The sequence below is a fragment of the Pleurodeles waltl genome, chromosome 4_1 (genome assembly GCF_031143425.1).
Source record: "Pleurodeles waltl isolate 20211129_DDA chromosome 4_1, aPleWal1.hap1.20221129, whole genome shotgun sequence".
Classification (NCBI taxonomy): domain Eukaryota; kingdom Metazoa; phylum Chordata; class Amphibia; order Caudata; family Salamandridae; genus Pleurodeles; species Pleurodeles waltl.
The window spans coordinates 586,405,753-586,432,747 of record NC_090442.1 but is presented as its reverse complement, the minus strand read 5'-3'; the positions used below and the strand labels follow the sequence as shown (position 1 = coordinate 586,432,747).

The following is a 26,995-nucleotide window of genomic DNA, read 5'->3' as shown; positions in this document are numbered from 1 at the left end:
CCACCATTTGAACCCATGCATTCTTGCCCTCTCCAGTTTTTGTCATGGAAGGTTACTTTCTTAATAGCAATCACTTCTTTAAGAAGAGTTAGTGAAATTCAAGCATTCACTTTAGAAGAACCTTTCTTTCAGATTCACAAAAATAAAATAGTCCTTAGTACAAACCCCAAATTCCTACCTAAAGTAGTTTCACCATTTCATATTAACCAATCAGTGGAATTGACAGCCTCTTTCCGCAGACAGATTCAGTTACTGAAAGAGCTCTTCACACTCTTGATGTTGAAATGGCTCTCATTTATTTATTTATTTATTTGATAGATAGAACAAAAGAGTTCAGAAAATCTAAACAACTCTTTGTGGCTTTTCAACAACCTCATAAGGGTAATCCTATTTCAAAACAAGGATTAGCTAGATGGATAGTAAAATGTATTCAAAATTGCTATCTTAAATCTAAAAAAAAGCCTGTTATATTAGTAACTCCTAAAGCACATTCTACTATAAAGAAAGGAGCTTCAATGGCATTCTTAGGAAATATACCAATGACAGACACATGCAAAGCAGCCACATGGTCCACACCACACACATTTACTAAACACTACTATGTGGATGTCTTATCTCGCCAGCAAGCAAATGTTTGACAAGCAGTGCTTAAAACACTATTTCAAACTGCTCCAACTCCTACAGGCTAGAAACTGCTTATTTTAGGAGGGGACTGCTTTAGTCTATGCAAAGCATGTGTATCTGCAGCTACACATGCCATCGAACGGAAAATGTTACTTACCCAGGAGACATCTTTCCGTGGCATGTAGTGCTGCAGATTCACATGCACCCTCCCTCCTCCCCGGAAGCGTGTAGCTGTTGTGGTACTTTATTTCTGTAAATATGTATATACATTATATGGATGTCTTACTTTCTCACTATATTTCTACACTCTTTACTTCACTCTCCTGCGGGAAAACAATCTAACCAAGGATTCGATGCCCATGCGCACTATCACCGAAAGGTGGAGTCACTCGATCTTGTGACTCGAAAAAGCTTCTTCGAAGAAAAACAACTTGTAACACTCCGAGCCCAATACTAAATGGCATACTTATGCAAAGCATGTGAATCTGCAGCACTACATGCCGCAAACAGATGTCTACTGGGTAACATTTTCCGTGTGTGTGTGTGTGCTCTCGCGTCTGTGTGCATGTGTGTGTGTGTGTGTTTGCGTGCGTGTGTGTATATATATATATATATGCGTGTATAGAAGATTTTAGAATATTAGATTTTTAATCATTGCTATTCACCTAATTCATATTGCTTCAGTCCTGCTGCAGTGATTTACATATTTCTGTGTCTTTATGATGCTTTTTATGGACAATACAATGAAGAGAAATAGAGAAATGTCATTCAGTTTTTGAAAAGCTGAGAATTGCTTTTAAATTGTCTGTAATGAGTCACATAAAGTTTCAAGATTACATGCATGTGTTGTTCTGTAGTGATAACTGACAAACCATGTGGCAGGAAAGTAACTCCACTGCAACATGCTGTCCAAACAGTACACTTTCTGTGATACTTTGGATTCTCTTTCTTGCACCTCACTATTATAAGTACAATCAAATTGGACATAGTAAGTCACTATTGCCGTTTGAGTACATGGAAGTGTGACAGTCTTGCGTCCAAGGTATACTATGAAGTTTAAGAATATTTTGTACCAAAAGGTGAAAGCAGTATTCAATAACTGATACGCCAGGAATGTGTAGCCTGTTAAAATTTTGTTTGGAAAAAACCTCTTTTGTGCAAGCTGATAGTTCGCATTTAACTCCCTCAATAAGAAACTGATTTCACTGAATCTTTGTCGTCTCCTTAATACCTTTCTCTCAAATAGGAAAAGGCCCATTCCGAAACTCTCCATAAGTTGAAGCAACAGTCTGAAGCCGCAGCTAAAGATGTAAAGGATCTGAAAAGTGTGTTAGAGAAAAAGGAGAAGGTAATCTAAGTGATAAAATTGTTGAAGCTACTGTTTTGCCGGTCTTTGGTAACAAAACAAATTGCTTGTACAGATTTGTGATCCGTTGTTTCACAATACTCTCTATTATGAAGTCTAGACACACTTAGGGGGTCATTCTGACCCTGGCGGTAGACTACCGCCAGGCCAACGACCGCGGATGCACCGCCAACAGGCTGGCGGTGCATCCATGGGCATTCTGACCGCGGCGGTTTCCCGCCGGTTTCCCGCTGCCCTGGGGAATCCTCCATGGCGGCGCTGCAGGCAGCGCCGCCATGGGGATTCTGACCCCCTTACCGCCAGCCTGGCTCTGGCGGTTTTGACCGCCAGAACCTGGCTGGCGGTAACGGGTGTCGCGGGGCCCCTGGGGGCCCCTGCAGTGCCCATGCCGTTGGCATGGGCACTGCAGGGGCCACCTAACAGGGCCCCACCAAGATTTTCAGTGTCTGCCAAGCAGACACTGAAAATCGCGACGGGTGCAACTGCACCCGTCGCACCCCTTCCACTCCGCCGGCTCCATTCGGAGCCGGCATCCTCATGGAAGGGGGTTTCCCGCTGGGCTGGCGGGCGGCCTTCTGGCGCCCGCCAAAGTCAGAATGACCCCCTTAGTCTTTTTATGGTTAAAGGATGCATTTGGTGTAGGTTGGCATTGTTGAATTACACAAACATAGAACAGTAGTGTTGACGGGCCCCGCATGTGTAATCATACCGTACTCCATTTTTAGGACCCAAGAGCTTTTGTGTCTATATTGCACCATTATTTAAAATGTATGGATTTATGCAGGAAAATCAATATCAGAGGATTAGAAAAGTTAAGCACTCTGTTATATAAGCTAAGGAGATGTAAAGGGCATATAAATGTGCACCATTCCATGAGAATTGGGTGAGCTGTAGTAGATAGTTTGGTAGTCAGCGTCGGTGTTTAGTGGGATAATGCTGTGCATTTCGGCATGCTTGAAGAGGTATCTTTAAATGTCATGTTACTGATGTTCAGATGTTCAACATATTGACACAGTGGGCGTGTTTAAGTTCAGTTCCCATACCAAACCTTAAGGGATTCCTTGTTGCAGCTCATTTTTTGAGGTCCACCCTCGTCATTATATTTGGTTTATACAATATTACTATTCATGCACCGAATGTCCCACTTTTTGCATTTGTTTTCACATTGACCACTACCTGTGTCCTTTACTCAAGATGTAGATAGATTCAGTTTGACAAAACCTTGTTGTCTTTGTAAATTTTCAAAGGTGCTTCTTCATTTTTACTTATTTTATACTGGGGATGCTACATCTTTTTTCTATTTTTTTGAAGCTTTGTCATGTCTGACCTGGAGGGAACACTGGAAAGGTAGTATATTACTCTATTGGCTGCTGCCTTGTTTATTGTTTTTGCCATTTCAGGGTGAAAATGCTTCTTGGGTACAGTGGCACACCATGGGACATCGTGAAGCTAAAGAGCAGTGTTTGGCTTGATTTATAAAAATTAATTCGTGGGAAGAATGCCCTTACTCATTTTCATTTTGTGGTGTAGCCAATTTGGACTCTCCCTGCCATTGAAGCAGCAAACTGAAGTTGGTCCTCTAATATTGTTCAGGGCCCTTTTTGGTTCTTTTGAATTCTTACTCTGCTTCTGTACATTACACTATGAATGAAAGGACATTAGCGTCTGGGTGCAAAAGAGGTAAATATAATCTAGTGTTCTTTTTTACAGCAAAACAGTCAGCTTGATGTCAGCAGATCAGCAAAGTAGTCACTTAGTGGGTTCACTAAGTAATACTGAGAGCGAGTCTGGGGTGGGACAAGAATTTGCGAATTATGGACACAAGCCTTTAACAGCAAAACGTGCATGTTTAGTAATGTCCACAATTGGTATTGCTTCTGCCAATGTTAACTAGACATTATTAGGTAAATACAACAATGTTGAAATTAGCTTAAACCTGTTATAAGGATAAATGTGTAATGGTGTGTGTGTAAATACAGTATACTGTTGAATAACATACTTAGATCATTCATCTGAAAGTGTGACTGACTGGCAGACGTATATTTGAAGAATCAGAGCTTCCATTGTTGTACTGCAATTGGGCAAAATTAACAAGAATAATTGTCAGTAAAATAAGCGTTTTTTTATTCTCATTTTGAATGTAGGACTCAAAACAGTTGAATTCAGAGATAAATTCATTGAGCGGGCAGATAGCAAAATTGCAAGTATCATTGGAAGAACAGCTGAAGAACGAACAGGCACTACAGACAAAAGTGAAGCAGTTAACAGAATCATCTGATCAGGAAAAAAAGCAGCATGAGAACCTACTCAAAGAAATAAAAAATTATCTTTCACAGAAGGTATTAACATAACCTATTTTTGTACAGCTTTTAAGGTGTGTGTGTGTATATATGTGTGTATAGTTGCATGCCACGCATGCAACACAATACCAAAATCCAGTGGTTGGCTTAGCATGAAAAACACATATTATGCCATCAAAGAATCTTTGCAAGAATAATTCCTGACCACAAATTAAACCCCAACAATTTAATATTCGAATGCAACTTCTTTTGTAAACATGTTTTTGAGTAACCAAAGAAAAACAGTTTAAAACACTTTAAAACTGAAGCACATAGTAAAATTAATAGTTATTGTGCTTTTACCTTTTGCTTCTAGTTAGTTGAAGTCTGCTTCAACCAAGGAAGGCCTGCACCAAGACCCCAGTTTACCTCATTTCTTTTATCTGCGGTCATAGCAGAATGTTTTGAATCCTCTTCTGTTGTGTGTTTTTAATCCAAAGTGTCCCTTATCCTTGCATTGTTTCAAGTTATTTTAGTTGTCTTTTTAAAAAAAAGTTTTGTGTCAGCAGAATCTTTTACAGCCTATAAAAGTAGTGATTCATATAGTTAAAATCGTCGATTCCTAGAGTTAAATCCTCTTTCAGATGCTTGCTCCTTTAAAAGCTGCTCCCAGTGTGATGGCAAAATGTCATCTTAAGATGAAAATTCCAGATGCCTATACTTCCGGCAGCCTTATTGTGACATTGTAGCTTTGCCCAGCATACAAGCCCCCGTAAAAATAAAGCAATCTTCAAGAACTGACCCTCCAGGTCTTATAGGAGAAGTAGGAACAATGTTCCTGCTAGGTGTTGCCTATAAGATACCATGTCCCCACGATAATATCTTCATTTTAGCCCTCCTTACCTCCCAGAGTCCCAGCATGGTTGTTGCCTTGCTTTCCACTTGACCATGCTCTCATACTACAGCCTTCTGTCCTTTTTTTTTTTTGCTAAGCTCTAAGACTTCCATTGACAATGTCAATGCTGATTGACTATCCTGTTTTCACTGTGGCTTGTTTCTGAATTTCCTGGCTTGCCAAGAGAAATGTGCTTCTTCATTTCAGACAAACTAAGATGAAGGTCACCAAGAGAGACACTAGGAACCCTAGGAAGAAAGCTCAGTTGGTCAGTTCGCACCTATTTAAATGATTACGTAAATGGGAGTCCAACAATGTGTTGCTCCAGGAAGGCTTTTAGATCAAATTAGCCTGTTTTTCTGTATCCTGCTTCTTCTTTAACCATTTGCCCATTATATAAAAGAACCCAGAGCCAGGTTAGGTTTTTGTCTCAGGTTGTCCCCATTCTGACTTGCTGATGATGTTGGCAGTGGCAATACATTTGCTTCCACTGACAACATAAGCCCCTTCCAGATTGGGGGAGTCCAAAATTTTAAATAATGGGAAATATAGTTTGCACTTTGGGTGTTATTGCATTTGTAATGAAAAATGTCCTAGCTATCGTAACAGAAAGTTTAAATTCTATTAAGGATAGAGAGGTGAAGATTACGCTGTCTCTTTCTACGCTTTAGTCAACAGTAGCCAAGCACAAGCAACATAAACCCCATTTCCCATGAGCCCATGGGAAAAAATGAAACTTTTTTAACAACTGTAAGCAACTGATTGGCAGTCCACAGCAACAACAAAGTCCCACGTAGCTGTCGTCTCTTCCTCTTTCTTCCTGCGACTGAGGTCTGACCATCTTCCTTTTTCATTCCTGCTTGGAACCGTCAGATCCTACGATATACAAAAGAACCAATGAGTCCATATCCCCGAACATAACTTTCAGTACAAAGGAAATCAGAACAATTATCCTAGCAAGGCAATGTCATTCACCATTAAACTATCTATAGATGTCAAGTACAGAAAAATACGCACTTTTATCACAGAATATCCATGGGCGGGAATATGCATGTCACGATGAGTGGCAAAATCCTCGTCTCCGTGTCCTTAGTAGAATGTAAACTTTCCGTTACAATAGCTAGGAAATGTTTCACCCTGTCGGGACCGGAGGCAAGGATTACGCTTGTTTTAAGCTTTCCCACCACTACCAACGCCATGTTGGGAAATGGCTTAAAATAGAATCTCTTGAATGCGGAGTCTGATGACCAATCTGCAGCATGAAGGATATCCTCAATATGAGCTCCAAGGTAAAATGCTTTGGAAGCCATCGCTCCTCTGATTGAGTGAGCACCAAACATTTATTTTGTCGCCCAACAGACCCACCTGGTGATGGTAGGGGAGGACACCGCCTTAAAGGGTTTCCTGAGAGCAATCAGCAGTTGAGTCTCCCCATGAGGATAGAATTCCTCTGTCATACGGTCATACGCCTTAATGCAATGTAATCACAGGGCTTCAGACTTTCCGGGAAGAATAAACACTCTACCTGTAATGTCCATGTGGGAAAGTGCCCTTTTTGGCATCGTCTCAGCACAAAAAACCCACAGTGTTGGATTTGTTAAAAAATGCGCCCAGAGGGCATCTTGGAGATGTCTGTATTTTAGCCAAACTTCTTGTGCAGGACTGACTGTTCTGTGACAGCCGGCCACTTCCAGACACGTTTCTGACCACATGGGGTGAGAGTCTTTGTGATCTATGTGGCCAGAACCAAAGCCTGCACTGGGTGGAGGTGCTTCACACCTCCCCCCTGCAGGAACTGTAACACCTGGCAGTGAGCCTTAAAGGCTCAAGCCTCTTGTTAAAGTGCCCCAGGACACTCCAGCTAGTGGAGATGCCTGCCCCGGACAAAGCCCTACTTTTGGCAGCAAGTCCGGTGGGAAAATTAGGGAAAACAAGGAGGAGTGACCACTTCAGTCCAGAACTGAAGTGACCCCCTCCTTGCAAAATCCTCCATCCTGGTTTGGAGGACAGGGACCAATAGGGTTAGGTCTATGTCTCCCTCTGCAAAGGGAGTGGACAACAGAAGGGTGTAGTCACCCTCAGGGACAGTAGCCATTGGCTACTGCCCTCTGACCCCCATAACACCCCTAAATCCAGGATTTAATGTCTCCCCTGAACCTAGCTTGTCAGATTCCTGGTAACCTCAAGAAGAAGAAAGAAGAAGAGAAGGACTGCTAAGCCGACCCCTAGCAGAGAAGACTGAAGACACCAACTGACTTGGCCCCAGTCCTACAGGCCTGCCTGTCGGTTCTGAAGCCCTGCAACCATAAGGCAGCACACCCTTCCGGACCAGCAATCTCTTAAACACCTCCAGAGGACTGCCTGCATCCCAGAGGACCAAGATCTCCTGTGGACAGCAGCCCTGTCCAGAAGGAAACACCAGCAAAGGACTCCAGAACCACCCTGGATCTGCAAGTCCTGCCCTCTCTGCACCCGATGCCCACAGCTCGTGTCCAGGTGGCCCAAATGACAGGAGCTGGTCCCCAGGCCATTCTGAGCAAGTGCCCACTCTGGGATGACTCCTCCTGTCCATCACAATAATGCCTGCAGCCAAAACCCAGAGGACCCCCTGACCGCGACAGAACCGGACAAAGATTCCCGACGCCAAAAGGTACCGCTGCACCCGCAGCCCCCTGGCCCTGGGGAATTCGACCTTCAGTGCAGCGCTGTCCAGCAGGTGGCACTTCTCCTTGTCCAGCCTTTGGTTTCCCGGAACTGACCCCCCTGGACATCACCTGCAGCATCTTTGCGACCACCTGGTTCCACATGTAGGAAAGCATTGGGAGCCCAACGCTGTGTTTGTACCCTGCACCCGGTCACCGCTGAGGGTGTGTGTTTGGTGTTGACCTGTGGATCCCCGTGCTCCTCTAAACCCCCCAGGTCTGCCCTCTGAAGACCTGGGTCCTTACCTGCAAGTAGGCCTGATTCCAAGTGCCCCCAGTCTCCATAAGAGCCAGTGTTAAATCGGCCTCACCTTTGACCTCTGTTTCTGGCCGACCCCGTGTTGCTCGTGGTGGGTGTTTGGGGTTAACTTGGACCTCGACCTGTGGTCATCCTAACCCTCGGAGACTGGAACTGTAAGTCTTGTACTTATCCTCAAATTGTGCTAACATTTCCTTCCCCACAGAACTGTTCCTAAAAATTTTGTCAACTTTTAAAACTGATATTTTCTATTTACTTGAAAACCATTTAATTTGCCAAATTGAAACAAAGTGGTATTGATACATATGTTGGATACTTACTTGCAAATGTACTTACCTGCAACTTGAATCTTGTGGTTATACAAAATAAAGTAACAAAATATATTTTTGCTATATAAAAACAATTGGCCTGTAATTAGTCATTGAGTGTGTGTGTGCTTCCATTTATTGCCTGTATGTGTACAACAAATGCTTGCACTACCCTCTGATAAGCCTAACTGCTCGCCCACACTACCACAAAAGACAGCATTAGTATTTTCTACTTTAGCCTCTGAGGAACTCCTGGACGCTGTGCCTTCTATATCTCATTTTGATATAGTATATACAGAGCCAGCTTCCTACACCTATCATCTCCATTATCTCCTACTGGTGTCAAAGTCAGAACTGATAAGCAGGTTTGGACTGAAATAAGGATGTGACCTTGGTCAGGGCCGAGAATAGTTCACCTCAGCAAAGGGTCCCCCTATGCCACCAATAAGGGGACTGGAGCAGGTTGAGGAGGTAGAGGGGGAGTCAGCACTGGAGTCAGTGTGGAACCTGAGCTGGGTTTGAGAGGCATAGATGGGACTGAGGACGGATCAATCAGCTGTAACCCGAATAGAAGCCACTGTGGATCCTTGGGGCCTAAGGCATGCCAGAGGATACCAAGAAAGTGCCTAAAATGAGCAGCATGGCCTCTCCCCAGGCATCTTATCTAGTGCTGTGTTGCCTATGACCCTTGGGACCTTGGGGCGGGTAACTCCACTAGCTGAAGTTCCCTGGGGCACTGTAACCCGAGGCTTGAGCCTTTGAGGCACACCGCAAGGTGTTACAGTTCTTGCAGGGGGGCGGTGTGATGGACTCCACCCAGGCAGGCTTTGTTTCTGACCACAGAGAGCACAAAGGCTCTCACCCATGTGGTCAAACTTGTCTGAAAGTGGCTGGCTGGCACAGACCGGTCAGTCCTGCACTAGTAATTTGGCTAACATACAGGGGGCATCTCTAAGATGCCCTCTGGGTGCATTTTCAATAAATCCCACACTGGCATCAGTGTGGATTTATTGTACTGTGAAGTTTGATACCAACTTCCCAGTATTCAGTGAAGCCATTATGGAGGTGTGGAGTTCGTAATGACAAACTCCCAGACCATATACTCAGTATGGCTACACTGCACTTACAATGTCTAAGAATGGACTTGGACACTGTATGGGCATATTGCTCATGCAGCTATGCCCTCATCTGTGATGTAGTGCACCCTTCCTTCGGGCTGCAAGGCCTGCTAGAGGAGTGATTTGCATATAACACAGGCAGTGGTTTGTGGGCATGGCACCCTAAGAGGGGTCCCATGTCCACTGTGTCTTTTTCTCCCAACAAAAAGTAAGTGTGCATGTGCTTGGTGAGGGCTCTCCCAGGGTGGCACAATACATGCTGCAGCCCTTGGGGACCTTCCCTGGCCACACAGCCCTTGGTATCATGGGTATCTTTTACAAGGGACTTAACTGTGTGCCGTGGGTGTGCCTATTGTTGAAATAAAGGTACCAATGTTGGGGAAGAACACTGGTGCTGTGGACTGGTTAGCAGGATCCCAGCACACTCTTAATCAAAGTTGGCATCAACATCAGGCAAGAAGTGAGGGGGGGTAACCATGCCAAGAGTGCACTTTCGTACAATAGGGATGATTTTCCACCACATTATGATGATGACAATTTGTATAAAGGCTTAAAAGAGGCCTATGGGATTGATACTTCTGCTGATGCTGGGTTGATTTCACCATCCCTGCCTCCTTCTCAAGGGCCACCAATGGAGGAAGGTGCTCCCTTTACTGTACTGATTAGAATAGTACTGATGTTCTGGATCTACAATGTCCTTCTATCTTACTGATATTCTACAGTCTGGGGAGGCCTCTCCTCTGAGCTCTCACTGCCACTCAACTAAGCCTTAACTGATGCATTGATGGGCACTTGGTCTAGCCCTTGCCTGCCAGTGAACAGGCAAGTAGCCAGCCCCCAAAGACAGGAACCAGACATCCCTTATATTTTAACTCAGCACCCTACTCTGGAGAGAATGGTGTTCCAGGCCTCAAACAGCAAGCTAAAGATAATTGCTAATTCAGTTTGTACAACTCCCACACAAGAAAGAAACCTCAAATCAAATTGAGGCATTCAGGAAACAAATGTTTTCTTCAGCCACTCTAACTTTAACCCCTTTGCAGCTAGGCCTCCACCCCCTCCCGCCCCAGTGCTGAGCCTTTTGTTATCTATTAAGGGTAGGTAGCACTTAGGCCTCAATAACATTTTGCCCATATAAGCTATCCATGTCAAATTTCTGTCCTTTTTTTCCCACTATCCTGGGCATTCTAAAGGTGTCTTGTGGATTCCAATTAATGGGGACAGAGAAATTAGCCAAAATATAGCTATATTTTGGATTATCTGGTAGAGACTTTTAGTTGCAGATGTCTTACCTTTGAATTTTGAGTTTTCAACTTATGGTGCATCGACGAAGACCGGGTTAAGCCCTGCGTGTCATGTCATCGGGCAATGTCCGTGACGGATCTGCACTTTGTATGTCTTTGATGCCTGGAGTGCAACCATGACCCGAAGTTGTGCTCCAAGTATCGGGCCATGAATTCGAAGGCTTTGAGGGAGCGGTCCCTGAAGCTGATGGCAGACCGATGCTCGACTCTGCGCAAGTCGAGATCCCGGTTGAGAGGAAAGTCCCCGGATCGGTCGCCGAGTCCCATGTCATTTTTGTCCCACTCCGAGTCCTTGGGTCAGTCAGGTAAGTCGAGGCACATGAAGAAGTCTAAGAAGTCGAAGCGTTCTTTGACTTCTCAGCCGATGAGACAAGGGTGTGTCAAATGTTCTAGACCTCGCATTACAGAGCCTGTAGCTCGGTAACTCCACGCCTCCCTGAGTTTCTGGAGCCGGAGCGAACCCTGCCCAACTCAGAGTTATATGAGACCATGCGCCACATTTTTGGGCTGTCCGACACCGCTGGAGCACCTTCGGGTCCTACAGAGTAGGAAGGAGCCCTTTCGGGTTCCTCGCTTGCGGCTTTGGCGCCTAGGGGCACCCATAGATCCAGTCCTGGATGCGGACCGATGTCGATTGTGCCACCCTGACCTTCCCCGGCACCACTCGCGCCATCCCCATTCTCATTGCAGACACGGAGCCGGATGAGTGTCTTACGACATCCACTCCAACGTCAACAGGAGACTTGCCTCCTATGTCGAACCCTGATTCCTTTCCTGGGCTAGGTTGTGGAGAGGAATGAGAGGGGTCGCTAGACCCTTTGTAATACCAGCTTCAAGACCCTTGGACTAGAGGACAGACTTTGGTGATGCCAGTGGACTGGATACTTCTCAAGATACTGGCATGCTTTCTCCCCTTACCATGACTATGGAGAAGGTAGCGTCCTTTTCCATGATAGTGAAATGGGCAGCTAAGGTCTTGAGCCTTGAGTTTCCTTTGGTGTCCATCCGGGCTAACACCTGACAGAGGTGCTTCAGCCTTTAGCTTCCTCCGCAGTACCCATGCTCCCTTTTAATGAAGGCCTCACGGATGTCCTACTAGGTATCTGGTCCAAGCCCAGCACAGGAGCTTAGCTGAACAGGACTGTTGCCCACTGCCATTGCCCTGATCCAGGGGGCCAAAGCTTTCTGACGCAACACCCCTCCCCTGAGAGCTTGGTTATCCATGCCTCCACTTCCCAGGTGTGTTCCCTTCCACACCCCCAGATAGGGAATCCAAAAGTCTGGATCACTTGGGAAGAAGATTTTTTTCTTCCACCAGCCTCCCATTGCGTTCTGTGAACACTGTATAACACTGTATGCCTTTTGGGAGGTTACTCCAACATGCTGTGGGATACGGTTGCGCAAGTGGTGCCACAGGTCCCGGTTGAGGCACGGGCTGTACTGTCTCAGGCAGTTGCCGATGGGAGAGATGCAGCAAAGTATCAGCTGCAGACTGGACACAACCGACTCACTAGGCAGATCGGTTTTGTTGTCAGTGGCCCTGAGGCGCCACACCTGGCTGAGGACATCTGGCTTTTCACAAGATGTCTAGGCACCTTTGATGGACATGCCCTATGATGGCCCTCATCTCTTCGGAGACCAGGCAGATTTGATGTTGAGAACTTCAAGGATTCTCATGCTACGGGCAGGTCCTTGGACCTCATGGCAGCCCCTTATAACACTCAGTCAGCCTTTGTGGCTAAGGAAGGGGTCTCCAACATGTCCGTTCCTGGCCAGCCACTGTCCAGCGCATGCAGCCCAGCCCCTGTCTGGCCAAAGGCGTGGGATCCACTAACCTCAGGGATCAGGGAGTGGCGGTCTGGCCATACCACCACTCCCCCTCAGAGCCAAACCCCCCCCCCCCTTTCTGAAGCCTTCCTAGTCTGACTTCCCATGAAGAGCCAGTTGGCGGCAGGATTCACATCACCTGCTCCCCTGGCTAGTCCATCACGCCAAACAGGTGGCTTTTGCAGGTAGTCTGAAGGGGCTATTCCCTCCCCTTTGAGACTACCCCTATACCCATGCCACCATCATACCATCCGATGAAGGGCAATCATTTAGCCCTTCTTCGTGAGAAAGTTACAGATCTCTTGGCCAAGGGAGCCATAGAAAGAGGGTTCTTGTGCCAGAAGTAGGTTGTGGTTGCTATTGCCGCTGCTTTCTGGTACCCAAAAAAGGATAAGGTCTCCGCCCTGTCTCAGACCTTTGGTTCCTCAATCTCACCCTCAAGAAAAATTTCAAGATGCTCACTCTGGCACAGATTCTATGTGCCTTGGACCCAGGAGACTCAATGGTAGCACTGGACTTGGCAGGATGCTTATTTCCATATTCCCATCCTGCCTGCCCATCAACGTCACTTGTGGTTCACTGTAGGCCATGAGTACTTTCAGTTCTCCCCTTGGGCCTTATCAGCGCCCCTCGGGTGTTCACCAAGGTAATGGCCGTGGTCGCAGCTCCTCTATGCAGGTCAGAGTTTTGTCTTACCCCTATCTCGACGACTGGCTGAAGGTGGGTTCACCACAAGCTATTGTCTCCCACCTCTAGATGATGGCTGACATCCCTGCATTCACTAGGATTCACTGTAACGTGCTGAAGTCACCTGACTCGCTCTCAGAAGCTCCCCTTCATCGGAGCTGTCCTGAACACCCTGCAGTTTTGGACTCGAGAGGTGAGTCCAGTATATTTAGGCTAGGATACCAATGTTTCATCCACTATCCTGGATTTCAATGAGAATGACTCAGGCTGTTGGGCCTCACGGCCATTTGGCCTCCTGGATCCTCCTGGTGACATTAGCCAGATGGCATATGCGGGCTCTGCAGTGGTACCTGACGTTGCAGTGTGTGCTGCATCAGGGAAATCTCTCTGACAAGGTCCAGATCTCGGATGGACCTGAGATAGATCTGCAGTTGTAGTTAACAAACCGCATTTGGATCAGAGGCGGATCCCTCTCCCTTCCCCTAACCAGATCTGACAATAGTCACAGATGAGTCACTCCTGGAATGGAGCAACCATCTGTGAGAGATGGAAATCAGAGGCATCTGGTCTCCAGCTTAGTCTGTTCTCCACATAAGCCTCTTGGAGCTCCCTGCGATCTGGTTAGCATTGAAGGCATTTCTTCCCTTTATCAAGTAGAAGATGGTGCAGGTGTTCATGGACAACAACACCGACATGTGGTACTGCAACAAGTGGTTTGGGGTCCTGGACCCTTTGTCAAGAGGCTGTGCACCTCTGGACATGTCTGGAACAGCAGGCCATATTCCTGGTTTAGGGAGCTGGGTTCAGGTTGTAGTAGTCGGCCCTCCCCACCCCCCCATTACCACTTTTTGGCTGTTTCTTAGATGCAACTTTGAATGAAGTGCACTGGGTTCCTGCTAACCAGATTTCCAGTACCAGTATTATTTCCCTAGATCAAAAACACCTTGTCAATTGATCCCCAAGTGACCACGCTCTTGATCCCCTATAAGCCCCTAGCACCTAGGGCATGGGTACTGAAGAGGGCCCCTCAGAACGTGTGCCACTCTGAGGGACCTTGCACAAACCATATTCAGTCTGCCATTGCAGGCTGCTTGGCAAGGTGCTCCCAAAATTGAAAACACAACATGGCTTGTGTGCCATGTCCCCTAAACACTGCATGTAATATATGTAACTCACCCCTCTAGCAGGAACTGCAGTCCCAAGGCAGGGTGCATTATATTACATTTGAGGGCATGGGCAGATATGCCCCTGCTAAGTCTTTGTCGATTCTCGGACATAGTAAGAGACCAGGGAAGCCATTTTAAATTCATGTGCTGGACACTGGTCCCCAGCTATTTGATGGCTTCTGTAAATATAGGTGTGGGAAAGTAGCATCTTTCTGACATAGTTACCCCCACTTTTTGCCTGGTGTCAGTGTGTTCTGACTGTAGTACACTGGGGATACTGCTAACCAGGTCCCCAGTGTCACTGTTCTCTCCCCAAAATTTAGTTGGTAAGCAACTTTCATACCCCACACTTGGCAATACTAGTGCACACCTGTAAGTCCCTACTATATGGCATGAGCAGGGCACACCTACAAACCCCAGACTCCATTCTCTGGGCTTTGTAAGTGCTGGGAAGCCACCTTAAGGTATGTAGTGGACAAGGGTCAACACTAATGGTCGAACTACTTATTGGCTTCCCTGAACCTAGGCATGTTTGGTATCAAACATGTTGGAGTCATGCAACTACACCGATTTCAGTACTAGGTGCATGATCACATGTACTCTGGGTGTTCCTTAGAGAATCTTTCAGTCCTGTCTGTGCAGCCTCACGGGGTCTGGCTGCCAGTCCTCGCTGGTGCCGACCCCAGACACTGTTCTGCCTTCCTGCTGGTGACCACCTCTCCCTTTGAAATAGGTGTCTATGGGCTGAGGTGGGGTGGCCTCTGAGCGCCACCAGACTGCTTTGAGAGTCACATTTGGTGCCCTCCATGCATAATTTGGTTTTCACTAGTTCAGGAACCCCAGGTTCACACTCTTCCGTGAAACCACACAAAGGACAGGGGAGTGACCAGCTCCCTGTTCACCTCTTCCGTGGGAGGTGCACAGAGCTCCACCATGTGGCCAGTTGATACTGCCATCTTGGAAACAAGGTAGGCAGAGGCCCCTGGGAGCATCTGACTGGATAGGCCAAGTAGATGAAGTCCCTAACCCCTCTGATCCGTGGGTCATCGCAAAGAGTGACTAGCCCCCTTTTGGGGTTACTTAAGGACTTCCCCAAGGGTGGGTCCTCAGATTCGTAGAGCAAGACCCCACACCAGGCACTCTCTGCAAGACTCTTCTGCTCCTGGCCTCCGGAGCCACTGCTGGTCTGCTTTGGAACTAAAACAAGACTGTATCTAGTTGGGAGGCCTCCGACTGCAACATTGTTTCTCCTGCTCCTGCAAAATTTCTGCAACATATATGGCTGTGCATTCTCCAGGATCACAAGGACTCTGTTTGCATCTAAGAAGCAAGCTTCCTTTGAGTGAAGGAGTCACTCTCCAGCATCTGCAGGCACCTTAAGACAATGGCGACTGGTTGGTGGATCCTGCTGTCCTACGGACATCCAAAGACTGCAACACAGGTGGTGGTTCTATGGTCCTCTTCTGGTCCCTCTTGTCTTCTGATACTGTGGGCCCCTGCTGCAGCAATTGGAACGGAACCCCTGTGCACCGCAACTGTTGCCCTTGCCAAGGCTTGTTTGCTCTTCCTCCAAGGAGATCTTCCACCTCCAAGAAGTCCCAGCCTCCAGCACTATACAACTTCAAGATCAGCTTCCACTCTGTAGCTCTTGCAACGAAAGACTCTTGTCTTGTTGTGCTGTTGAGACCTCCCTGTGCCTGTCGCAATTGGGTCACTCGTAGGGGCTCCATAGACTCTGGCTGGCTTTCCTTCTTGCTGAAGGCCTGGCCTACACTGACACTCTTCCAAGGGTCAAGTCTCTAGGACCTTGCTGGTCCTCCAAAACCTTCAACTTACCTTGGAACTACTATTTGCATTTCCTGAGGCTTGTTGGTGGCCCTCCTGGTCACTGACCCTCCTGCACTCTGACGACGGATGTGGGACAGCTCATGGGCGACTCAAAGGATCTTCTGCATCTCCCTGGACTCCGCAGCTGGACTCGTCCTTCACTGTCCTGCAGGAACTTCACCTCCAAGAGGCTGGGCTTTGCCTACCTGCATTACCTGGATATCTCCGAGTGGGTGGACACTGTCCCGTTTTTTTCAGGTGTCTCTCATCCGGAATCTACCTTTGGGTTCCACCGACCTGGTCCACGGGTCGCAACAGCAGCTGGATAACTGAGTCTTCCATTGACTTCTACGAGGGTTTCCGACACTACCTCACCCCTATGCACCTGGACTTACTTTTGTAGGTGCTCCTGTATAGGAAGCTGGCCTGGTGTGTGGCGGGTACCTTTGGTACTTACACCTTTTACCAGGTCCAGGGGTTCCCCATCAGTGAAATGTAGGCAGTGTCTAGAAGCCAGGCTCTCTAGAGGTAGCTGTGGTTGAGCAGCCAAGGCTTATCTAGGAGACATGAAAGCTCATGCAATACCACTGTAGTCACATAGCACTTAAACCGATAAAAGAAAACACTCAGGGCCTGATTACAATTTTGGAGGAGGGTGTTAATCCTTCCCAAATATGACGGAGATCCTGCCCACAGTATTTCGAGTTCCATAGGATATAATGGACTCGTAATACGGCGGGTGGTATATCCGTCACATTTGGGACAAATTAACACCCTCCTCCAAAGTTGTAATCAGGCCCTCAGCGTTTCAAAACTAAAGGTACTTTTACTATTTTAGTAACACAATAGGAGGTAAGTAACACACTAAATATGTACACTGGTTGTAGGAAAATGGCTCTCTGTTGCAGTTACCCCCCACTTTTTGCCTGATATTGATGCTGACTTGACTGAGAAGTGTGCTGAGACCCTGCTAACCAGGCCCAAGCACCAGTGTTCTTTCACTAAAAATGTACCATTGTTTCCACAATTGGCACACCCCTGGCACACAGATAAGTCCCTTGTAAAACGGTACCAGTGTTACTATGGGCCCTGTGACCAGGAAAGGTCCCTAAGGGCTGCAGCATGTGTTTTGCCACCCTAAGGGACCCCTTATCGAACACATGCACACTGCCATTGCAGATTGTGTGTGTTGGTGGGGAGAAAAATCCAAAGTCGACATGGCATCCCCCTCAGGATGCCATGAACACAAAATACTGCCTGTGGCATAGGTAAGTCACCCCTCTAGCAGGCCTTACAGCCCTAAGGCGGTGTGCACTATACCACAGGTGAGGGCATAGCTGCATGAGAAATATGCCCCTACAGTGTCTAAGTCCATTCTTAGAAATTGTAAGTACAGGGTGGCCATATTAAGTATATGTTCTAAGAGTTTGTCAAAACAAACTCACAGCTCCATGATGGCTACACTGAATATTTGGAAGTTTGGTATCAAACTTCTCAGAATAATAAACCCACGCTGATGCCAGTGCTGGATTTATTAAAATAAATGCACACAGAGGCCATCTTAGAGATGCCCCTTGCATTTTACCCAATCCTTCAGTGCAGAACTGACTGGTCTGTGCCAGCCTGCCACTGAGACGAGTTTCTGACCCCGTGGGGTGAGAGCCTTCGTGCTCTCTGAGGCCAGAAACAAAACCTGCAGTGGGTGGAGGTGCTTAACACCTCTCCACTGCAGGAACTGTAACACCTAGCAGTGAGCCTCAAAGGCTCAGGCTTCGTGTTACAATGCCCCAGGGCACTCCAGCTAGTGGAGATGCCCGCCCCTTGGACACAGCCCCCACTTTTGGCGGCAAGTCCAGAGGAGGTAATGAGGAAAACAAGGAGGAGTAACCTACCAGTCAAGACAACCCCTAAGGTGCCCTGAGCTGAGGTGACCCCTGCCTTTAGAATTCCTCCATCTTGGGTTTGGAGGATTCCCCCAATAGGAATAGGGATGTGCCCTCTCCCTTTTGGAGGAGGTACAAAGAGGGTGTAGCCACCCTCAAAGACAGTAGCCATTGGCTCCTCCCCCCCCTAGACCTAAACACACCCCTAAATTTAGTATTTAGGGGTGACCCTGAACCCAGGAAATCAGATTCCTGCAATCTACAACGAGAAGGACTGCTGACCTGAAAGCCCCGCAGAGACGTCGGAGACGACAACTGACTTGGCCCCAGCCCTACCGCCTGTCTCCTGACTCAAAGAACCTGCACAGCAACGCATCCGACAGGGACAGCGACCTCTGAGGACTGCCCTGAACCCGAAGGACCAAGAAACTCCAGAGTACAGCGGCACTGTTCTAAAACAACATTTTTGCAACTTTTTAGCAACTTTGAAAGAACTCTCCCTTCCCGCCGGAAGCGTGAGACTTCTCACTCTGCACCCGACGCCCCCGGCTCGAGCTCCAGAGAACTAACACCGGAGAGAGGACTCCCAGGCGACTGCGACAACGTGAGTAACCTGAGTCGACCCATCTGCACCCCCATAGCGACTCCTGCAGAGAGGATCCAGAGGCTTTCCCGACCGCGACTGCCTGGTAACAAGGAACCCGACGCCTGGACCAAGCACTGCACCCACAGCCCCCAGGACCGAGAGGAACCACCTTCCAGTGCAGGAGTGACCAGCAGGCTGCCCTCTTCCTAGCCCAGTCGGTGGCTGGCCCGAGAAGCCCCCCTGTGCCCTGAATGTCACATGGCAACACATCATACACAACAACATCGATCTCACATGCAAGTGACACGCATACGGACACAACCACACCAGACACTTCAGATCCCTCCACCTCAACCAGCCAATACACAGACCCACACACACAAACACGTTCTGACTCGCATTACACAACAGATGGCACAAACCTACCAGTACAGGTCTCCTTGTAACGTGCACACATGGACACCGTTGACAAGTGTGAATCTATTGTCATTGTGGCACCAGCATTCATTTCGCAATGAATACTGACACCACAATGACATGTATATGTGTGCGATATGTGGGTTGTGTCAGTGTGTCCCCAGCCATGTGTGACACAACTGTCTCCCCAACATATACATGTCACAGTGCTGAAAAAAAAAATACAGGGACATGTATATGCCTAGAGTGGTTGCGACCTCCCTTGCAATGCCCACCCAGCGTACCAAGGCAATGCAGTGTCACTACCGTTGATTACCGCGACGGGGCATTGTGTTTTCTTTGTTGGAGGGGGTCTGTCTTGGTTCCACTGTACAAGAAAGGCTGCCGTCAATCACCAAGCACTTATCATAGGATTCCTCTCTTAGATGCAGAAGAAAAATATTTTCCGGACTCCTGAATGATGAAATTGAAGCGTGGGCCCATGAGAAACAGCTGATCCCATGGTTTCAATCTAGGTTACAAAGAAACTATCCCATTTAGGACAACCTGCTGACCCTGTCTTGTCTGCTTGAGGATTCCTTCCGGCCAAGAGCTAAGCCACTTTAAGCGGTATTTATCTATTTTTCTATTGCCTTTGATAACGTGCCGAGAGATTATTTATGGACAAAGCTTCATAACTGGGGATTGCATCCCAACTTTTTAAAGCACTTGTGTCCTTGCACTGCGAGATCTGAGTGAAAATTAAAATGGCATCCCATTTGGCTACATCTGAGTAAATCCCCACTGATGAAGGCCTTAAGCAAGGATGTATCCTTACTCCCGTATTATTCAACCTGTTCATGGCAGATTTGGAAATCAATTTAATTAACGCCAGATCATGCCCCCCGAGGTAAATCTAATCTAAGTCTTGTTTAACTAATTAAACAAGCGTTTGCAATGCAATGGGTCTCACATTTGCTCGACTTAGAGCTATTAGCTTTGTAAAGTCCTAATTACTTTTATTGCCACATAAAATAAAAAGTAATACAGTTTTACATACGTGAGCCAATTTAAAGCGCCGTGCCATGAGCATGAAGGAACACACCAAATGGAACTGAAGTTCGCTCCCAGTCAAATGTATCGGCAGATGTGCAGCTAGATCGTGCTGGGTAGGAAATAAAAAGAAAGAGTAGTCCAGAAACCATGCTTAAAACATGGAGTCTCGTATGTCTTCAGTACTTGGTCGATGCGCTTGAGGAGGGCTAAACACTGGAAAAGTCATAACGTATGCGTACCTTTCACAAATAAAATCAAGCAATTTTTAAAAGACAAGCCCACGAATCAACAAAACTGATGGGCATGGTTAAAAGCCCACAGAGAGATTACAGTAGACTAGAGCACTTGCACGCTTGACTCTAAAAAGGGTCTTGGCACATGGAGGGCGTCAAACTGGACAAAGTGAAAAGTTTCAAATATCTGGGATGCGCTTGGACGTAAGCGGTGGCATAGGGCCACAAGAAGAAGCATTACAGGCTTCAGCCAACCAATTATGTGTAATGAGGCATACAAAAACAAGCTTGGCTGGCCCAAATGTGCAAGCATTATTAACTGTTGTGGCCAGCAAAGTGATGCCTTCTCTTTCCGGTGGCGCTATAATGTTTAAAGACCATCACTTTGATCTTCTGGATAAACTGCAGTGTGCACAATATAGAAACCTGTTTGCTCTCCCAGAGTGCACCAGCCAGTCCTAAATCAGGTTGAAATTTACCATCTATAAGCAACATTTGTTGCTGCGTGCCAAATTGATAGCATACTGTTTAAAGCTAAAAATGGCAAGACCGATCCATTAAAACAACTGTTGTAGAGGAAAATCCTAGAGTCAAACTGTGAATGGAGCATATGCTTAAGGTAGTCCAAAAATGCACAGGATGTGAAAAATATTACTCAGGTCTTCTAATAAAGATTATATCTAAATTGGTAATGAAGAACTCAAGAGTCCTGCCTGCCACACAAGACCTAAAGTAATTAGGGAACAGGAAGCATGATAGTTTGGCCACGGAATTGTATTCCCCTGGTTGCCTTCAGCCTATCTAAGCTTGCCGCTCTCTATCAGGGCCAAAATTTGCTTCATAGGATGGTCATGCGGCCTGATTCCTCTAAGAAGTTATTGGTTTGGCTGCAGAAATGAAGGAATGAGCAAGCATTGCAGGCCGTGTAATAAATCAGAGGAATCACTACTGCACACGATCTGCATTTGCGCAAGTTTAACACTCCTGATGAAGCTGTGGCTAAGACCGATGTTCCGCGCTGTGAACATTCGATTGTGCAGGAAGGCCATCATCTGCTGCTTAATAGATGAATCACGCCCGCTCGCAGGGTACTTTGTACAGTTCATGAAAGCGATGGCAGATGAACATAAACATGTCAGTACTATTGACATCTAAGCCCAAGAACAAAGCCGGACAGTACGCTTCCTGTAACATGGGAATGGTTTGATATTCTCTTGGGGTGCAATGTGCGCTCATTTGGTGACCCATCTGTGAAGTCTAGGCTGCCAACTGTTTGCACAGAGAGAGGGTGGGACAGGGGGGTGGGGCTTAGGGAGCATTGTGGTAGTGATTTTATACGCCCAACACTTGGAGTTTGATTGGTTGGTGTGCAATAATAGGGTTAGTGCAATCTCTAATGCAGGTCTTCCACAGATGTGTAAGTGTTGGGCAATTCTTTGGGGATTTAATGTTTTAGGCAATCTTCTGTGTAACTTTGGGTAAAAGGGTTTCTGAGGAATGATTGCAAAATTACTAGAGAAAGATGTTCCTAAATCATAAGTATGATTACATTATGGGGTAGAGTGCAATTTGGAGTATTGAATCGTCTTTGAAGTGTTAGGCAATTTTACTTGCAATAAGGGGCAATAAGAGGGCCAGTGCAATACTGCATGCAATAAGAGAATTAGTGTAATTTTTATTGTAGGTTAATTATGAGGATGGACAGTTTCTGGGCAGTTTTGCGTGCGATTGTGATCGCAAGGGTTATGAGTAACTATTATTGTAGAATTAGTAGAGTAAGGATGTTGGTAGTTGAGCAGAAGTGCAATATTGGGGCAGAGCGCAATGTGTACCATTCTTTGTGATATGCTATTCTATATTTCCAGTCTTTATCAGTGATGTCTGGTTTAATGCAGTGAGGACAGTTTTTATGTGTGGTAAAGATTGGGACTGTCTTTTTAGGTCAAGCGTGCAAGCGCTCTGACATGTAATCTATCTGTGGACTTTTAACCATGCTCACCGCACGCCCATCACTATCACTCCTTCACGGGCTTGCCTTTTTAAAAATCCTTTGTTAGCATTTGTAAATGTATTACGTTTGTCCCTCATTGGGGCAGTTTTGTTACCGCCTTGGCCACCGATCCTGTTACCTAGATAATTGCATTTTTGCTGACACGTTTGACTGCAAGCAAACTTTTTTCCTTTTGTCTCTCTCCTTCGCGCTCATGCTCATGGCGGCAATGGCGCTTTGAATAGACTTGTTTATGTAAACTGTTTTACTTTTTTTTTTCTTCCAATTTATGTGGCAAGAAAAGTCCAGTTAGGAATCTACAGTGCTAATAGCTCTAACTCACGCAAACGTGAGACCCTTTGCTTTGCATAAAATATTAGCAAGGTTTTCTTTCCCTCCCTTATGTGGAGTACGATTTTCTCTGCCAGGATTATTGGGTGTGTGTGTGTGTGGGAGGAGGGGAAAGGAGGCGGGGGGGTTATATATTTTTACTGTAATGATTTTGTTCATCATACAGTTAAATAAATCTATGAGAAATGCTGTTCTCCCCCGTCCTCAAGACTGACACTGAACCCATAATTCATACCTCTATGGCAATAATGGTAATGCATTTGGAATGAACACATCTTGTAACTCGATTCATTATAACACCATCACACTACAAGCAGAAAAGTAGGTGTCGAACTAGCTGTTTCACAGACGCTACAGGGCCTGATTACACTTGTAGTAATGTTACTACTTTTTGGCTTTCACAAACCATGAGTGCGATTATACTGCTAGTAATTCTAATAGTATTAAAATTACAGTTGTAAAAGTACTGGTAGTAAAATTACACTTGTAGTTTGTGAATACTAAAACAGTAGTAAAATTACTACAGCACATGTAACTTTACACAACAAGCATTTGCAATGCAATAAGTCTCGCATTTGTGAGAGTTAGAGCTATTGGCATTGTTGTAAATGACAATGTATTTTACCTGTGTGTTTTGGTTTGGAGTGTAGTGGATGCATGCCTGGTGCCACAGCAACCCTCTCAGGCCTGTCGCTGCAGGAGAGAGGACACAACAAGGTCTCATTCCTACATGCTGGGTGTGATGCCCTAGAGATGCAACCCTTTCTAGTGTGTTTACTTAAATTTTTATAGCATCAGCCCATCCACAAAGAAGCACCTTCGTGGCATTTAACCCAGAGAATGACGGGGGTCAAAAGAGTTAGGAGCAAAGAAAAGGGAGCAGCTGTATATTTCTGTGTTTTAAACTTTTAAAGGAATTATTTCTCTTCATTGGCAATATCAGCCTAACTTTCAAAAACATTGACTGTATACAAAAAGAAGTTAGCAACTGCAAATTAATTGTAGCGATTTTGTTAAGAATGGCAACAGCGTTGCAGCATTATGAAATGACAGAACCTGTATTACCAAGCGCTATATAAGAAAAAGCGAGTTATTTCCAGACTGCCCCAACACGCATCAGACAGAGAACCCGAGGGGAGATGATGTGGTGTAAAGGGCCAGAGCTGACAAACTTGGAGCTGAGGAACAAGGTTGGAGTCTCGGCACCTGCATAACATCCTGTGATTTTGGGTAAATCACTTAAGCTCCCCCTGCTACCAAAAATGAACGTGTTCTTGTGTAACGTAACCTGTGCTTATGTAAAGCACTGTAACCCCTTTGTGTTGAGTTTGTGGTATATAACACTGCAAAAAAAATTAAAAATAGAGCACTTCAATACCTTCGTTTTGAATTTGCGCTACATATAAATTGCAAATAAAATAAATAAATAAAAAAGCCCCCGCAGACATCACAAAGACACAGCAAGATGCGTGAAACCAAGGAAGACGAAGAAACAACATACCGCCATGAGCGAAGTGGCGAGACAAAAAAATAGTGTGCCACACTAAGGTACCTTCCCGATTGCGCTGCTATGCTCGACCTAAAAATGTATATCTACCTTTGTGAATCAGGCCCACATAGTACCACAGCAAGGGACTCCTGAGAGAAAGGGAACAGAGTTAGGCCAGGTAGTTTGCAAGTACTTTTGAGTAATCAAGCATATGCTAATAACATCTGTACTAGATTGGACTGGAGTAGGTATAGTAAGCAAGGGATAACGGTTTTCGTGACCAGTGTCCAAAGGTTGGAAAAGCACATTGGGGAAGATCGTGATTCATCACAAAATATTTTTAAAAAGTAATTCTGAATACTGTACGAATATCTAGAAGCTGGGGAAAAAAGGATCTGATAAAAAAATAAGCCCCAGAGAACGAGAAATGGTAAATGGGCTGGTCTCGTTAGCAGCACATACTATCCTTCTAAATCCTCTAAAGATCCAGTGTAAGTTGATTCCCTATTCCAACAGCCAGGTTGATGCACAATATTAAAACCCTGGTGGCAACGTGTTGACCTCCGAATTATCTGGAGCCTCAGTCTTTTGCCACCAGAGCAAACACACTTAATTCCCTTGATTTAGCCTCAACAGGAACTTTCCACTGTAAAGGCAATGTACCAGGGAAAGTCACTAATGATGTCACTTTAAATTACTCCCATGGATTTATGAGGCATGAACTGCTTACAAGTCATGTCTTGGAATGTTGCAGGTGTAAGGTAAATCTTACTCAATACAGAGTGGCTAGAGTACATTGATAGCCCTTCTGTATTGAGTTGCTACCAATGTACTCTAACGAGTTGTTATGCTCCAGAAAGCCTGACCGAACCTGCATATAATCAGGGTTTTACAACAGTGCATTGCCAGAACCCACCAGAAGGGGTTCCATTGATCTAATTATTTGGGTTTAGATTTGAATTTTAAGATGAAAATATTGCCCTTAAAACTCCTTCAATATTTTGGGACTTAATTTAACTGGGACAAATGGGTTTATCATTAAATGTGTGTAATATTTTATTGCCCCACCCCACTGAAAAAGGACTCTTCACATCACCATCTCACTAGTTTATATACTAAGACCTTGCTATTGATTGGAGGGGATTTTAATATCACATTTGAGCTAATGGAATGCATGTTTATGGTGACTGGAAAAGAGGATAAAGCAAGGGTGATCCCTTTGCTTGTAGCTGTTACACAGGTCAGGTGTACGGTGGGAGTCACATAACTTGCATTATTGACACTTACCCATGGCCTAGGTGAATGTAACAGATGGTCCAAGTCCGATAACACAAGGTATTACACTTTCACTAGGGGAAACTACAGTAGTAGAATTGATTATTTATTAGATGTTGGTATCTGGTATAAAAATATCGACTTTGAAGTGAGTGGTTCCTAGAACTGATAGCGATCCTAACACCCTGCATTTAACTATGAGTAGTTCCATTTTATCTGTTACATCTGATTATATTGGACCAACCATGGTGCATCCCCAAATTAGGAGCAGGTGTAGATCAATCAAATGGTCAAGCATTTTAGCTAATGTGGGAACTCTGAAGAGTATTCACAGTACCTTTTTTTCAGCAGTAGCTCCCTTTGCTGACCTTCCATGCAACAAAATCCCTGTTGCCGAGATCCATTGTCTTTGTTTACCAAATTAAAGGAATTTTTCTTGTATGTGCGGAATGATACAGTAAAAAAAACTAAATACTAACCCTTGGTGTACCAAAGATTGGTGCATAGCAAAATGCACACTTATTTCAGCAATAAAATGATGTGATCTTTCTGCAATAGGAACGCAAATTCAAATTATAAGCAAGTCTTAAATACAAGTAAATTTACCTGGGAGGAGACTAATTGGGCAGATCTCAAGGCACCTAAAACCAAAGGTACATTTACCTTCTGGCATATTATAACCCATGGCAGTAGAAAAAAAAGCACCGTAAGCAATCACTTTATTTCTCCTGCAGCATTGATAAATCATTTTGCACAATTATATGCAAATGACACTTAAGCAGGCCATAGCCGGCACAATGAGTGTAACTCACTGGTGAGTGCTAATAGTCTGCTACCATTAGAGCACTTGTCATTTTCCATTACTGTCACACAGGTTGCAGTAGAATCATTAATCATTACTAGTTTCCTGTTCAGTCGTCGAAGTGGCATGGAGCTGAAATCATTCCCATCTACAAAAAAACAGGAACCGGGTTATCCCTACTATTTATAGGCCTATAGGTTTGCTGGACAACCTGCAATAGGTTTTTTGCAGGCTGCTCCTTAACAAACTGGAACAGTTGATCATTGAGACAGGAGTCCTCTCACCTCTCCAGACTGGTTTTAGGTCAAACACCGGCACTGTTGATCAAGATTTCCACCTCACTCGGATTTTTGGGGGAAATATATCAAATTAACAAAAGGCTGTTTATGTGTATGGGTTGCCGACCCAACAACAGCATTTGATCTAGTTCCCAGACAATTATTATGAAAATCCCTCGGGTTGATTAGGGTCACAGAGTCAACTACACACAAGTGCACAGAGGGAGATGACAACCTATCCTCATCTGCAGAGGTGTGCAGCATGGGTGTGTTCTTGCTCCAACTCTTTTCCCC

The 26,995-nt window shown here is 45.6% G+C and overlaps 1 protein-coding gene across 1 annotated transcript in view; it reads left to right on the top strand.

Moving 5' to 3' along the window:
* The window catches only part of EEA1 (early endosome antigen 1), a 497,109-nt gene that overhangs the window by 268,425 nt on the left and 201,689 nt on the right, over positions 1 to 26,995 (top strand). The window contains exons 20-21 of the mRNA XM_069228969.1: positions 1,871 to 1,972; positions 4,135 to 4,329. Coding sequence (XP_069085070.1) covers positions 1,871 to 1,972; positions 4,135 to 4,329 — 297 coding nt within the window. The remainder of the gene's footprint in view (positions 1 to 1,870; positions 1,973 to 4,134; positions 4,330 to 26,995) is intronic.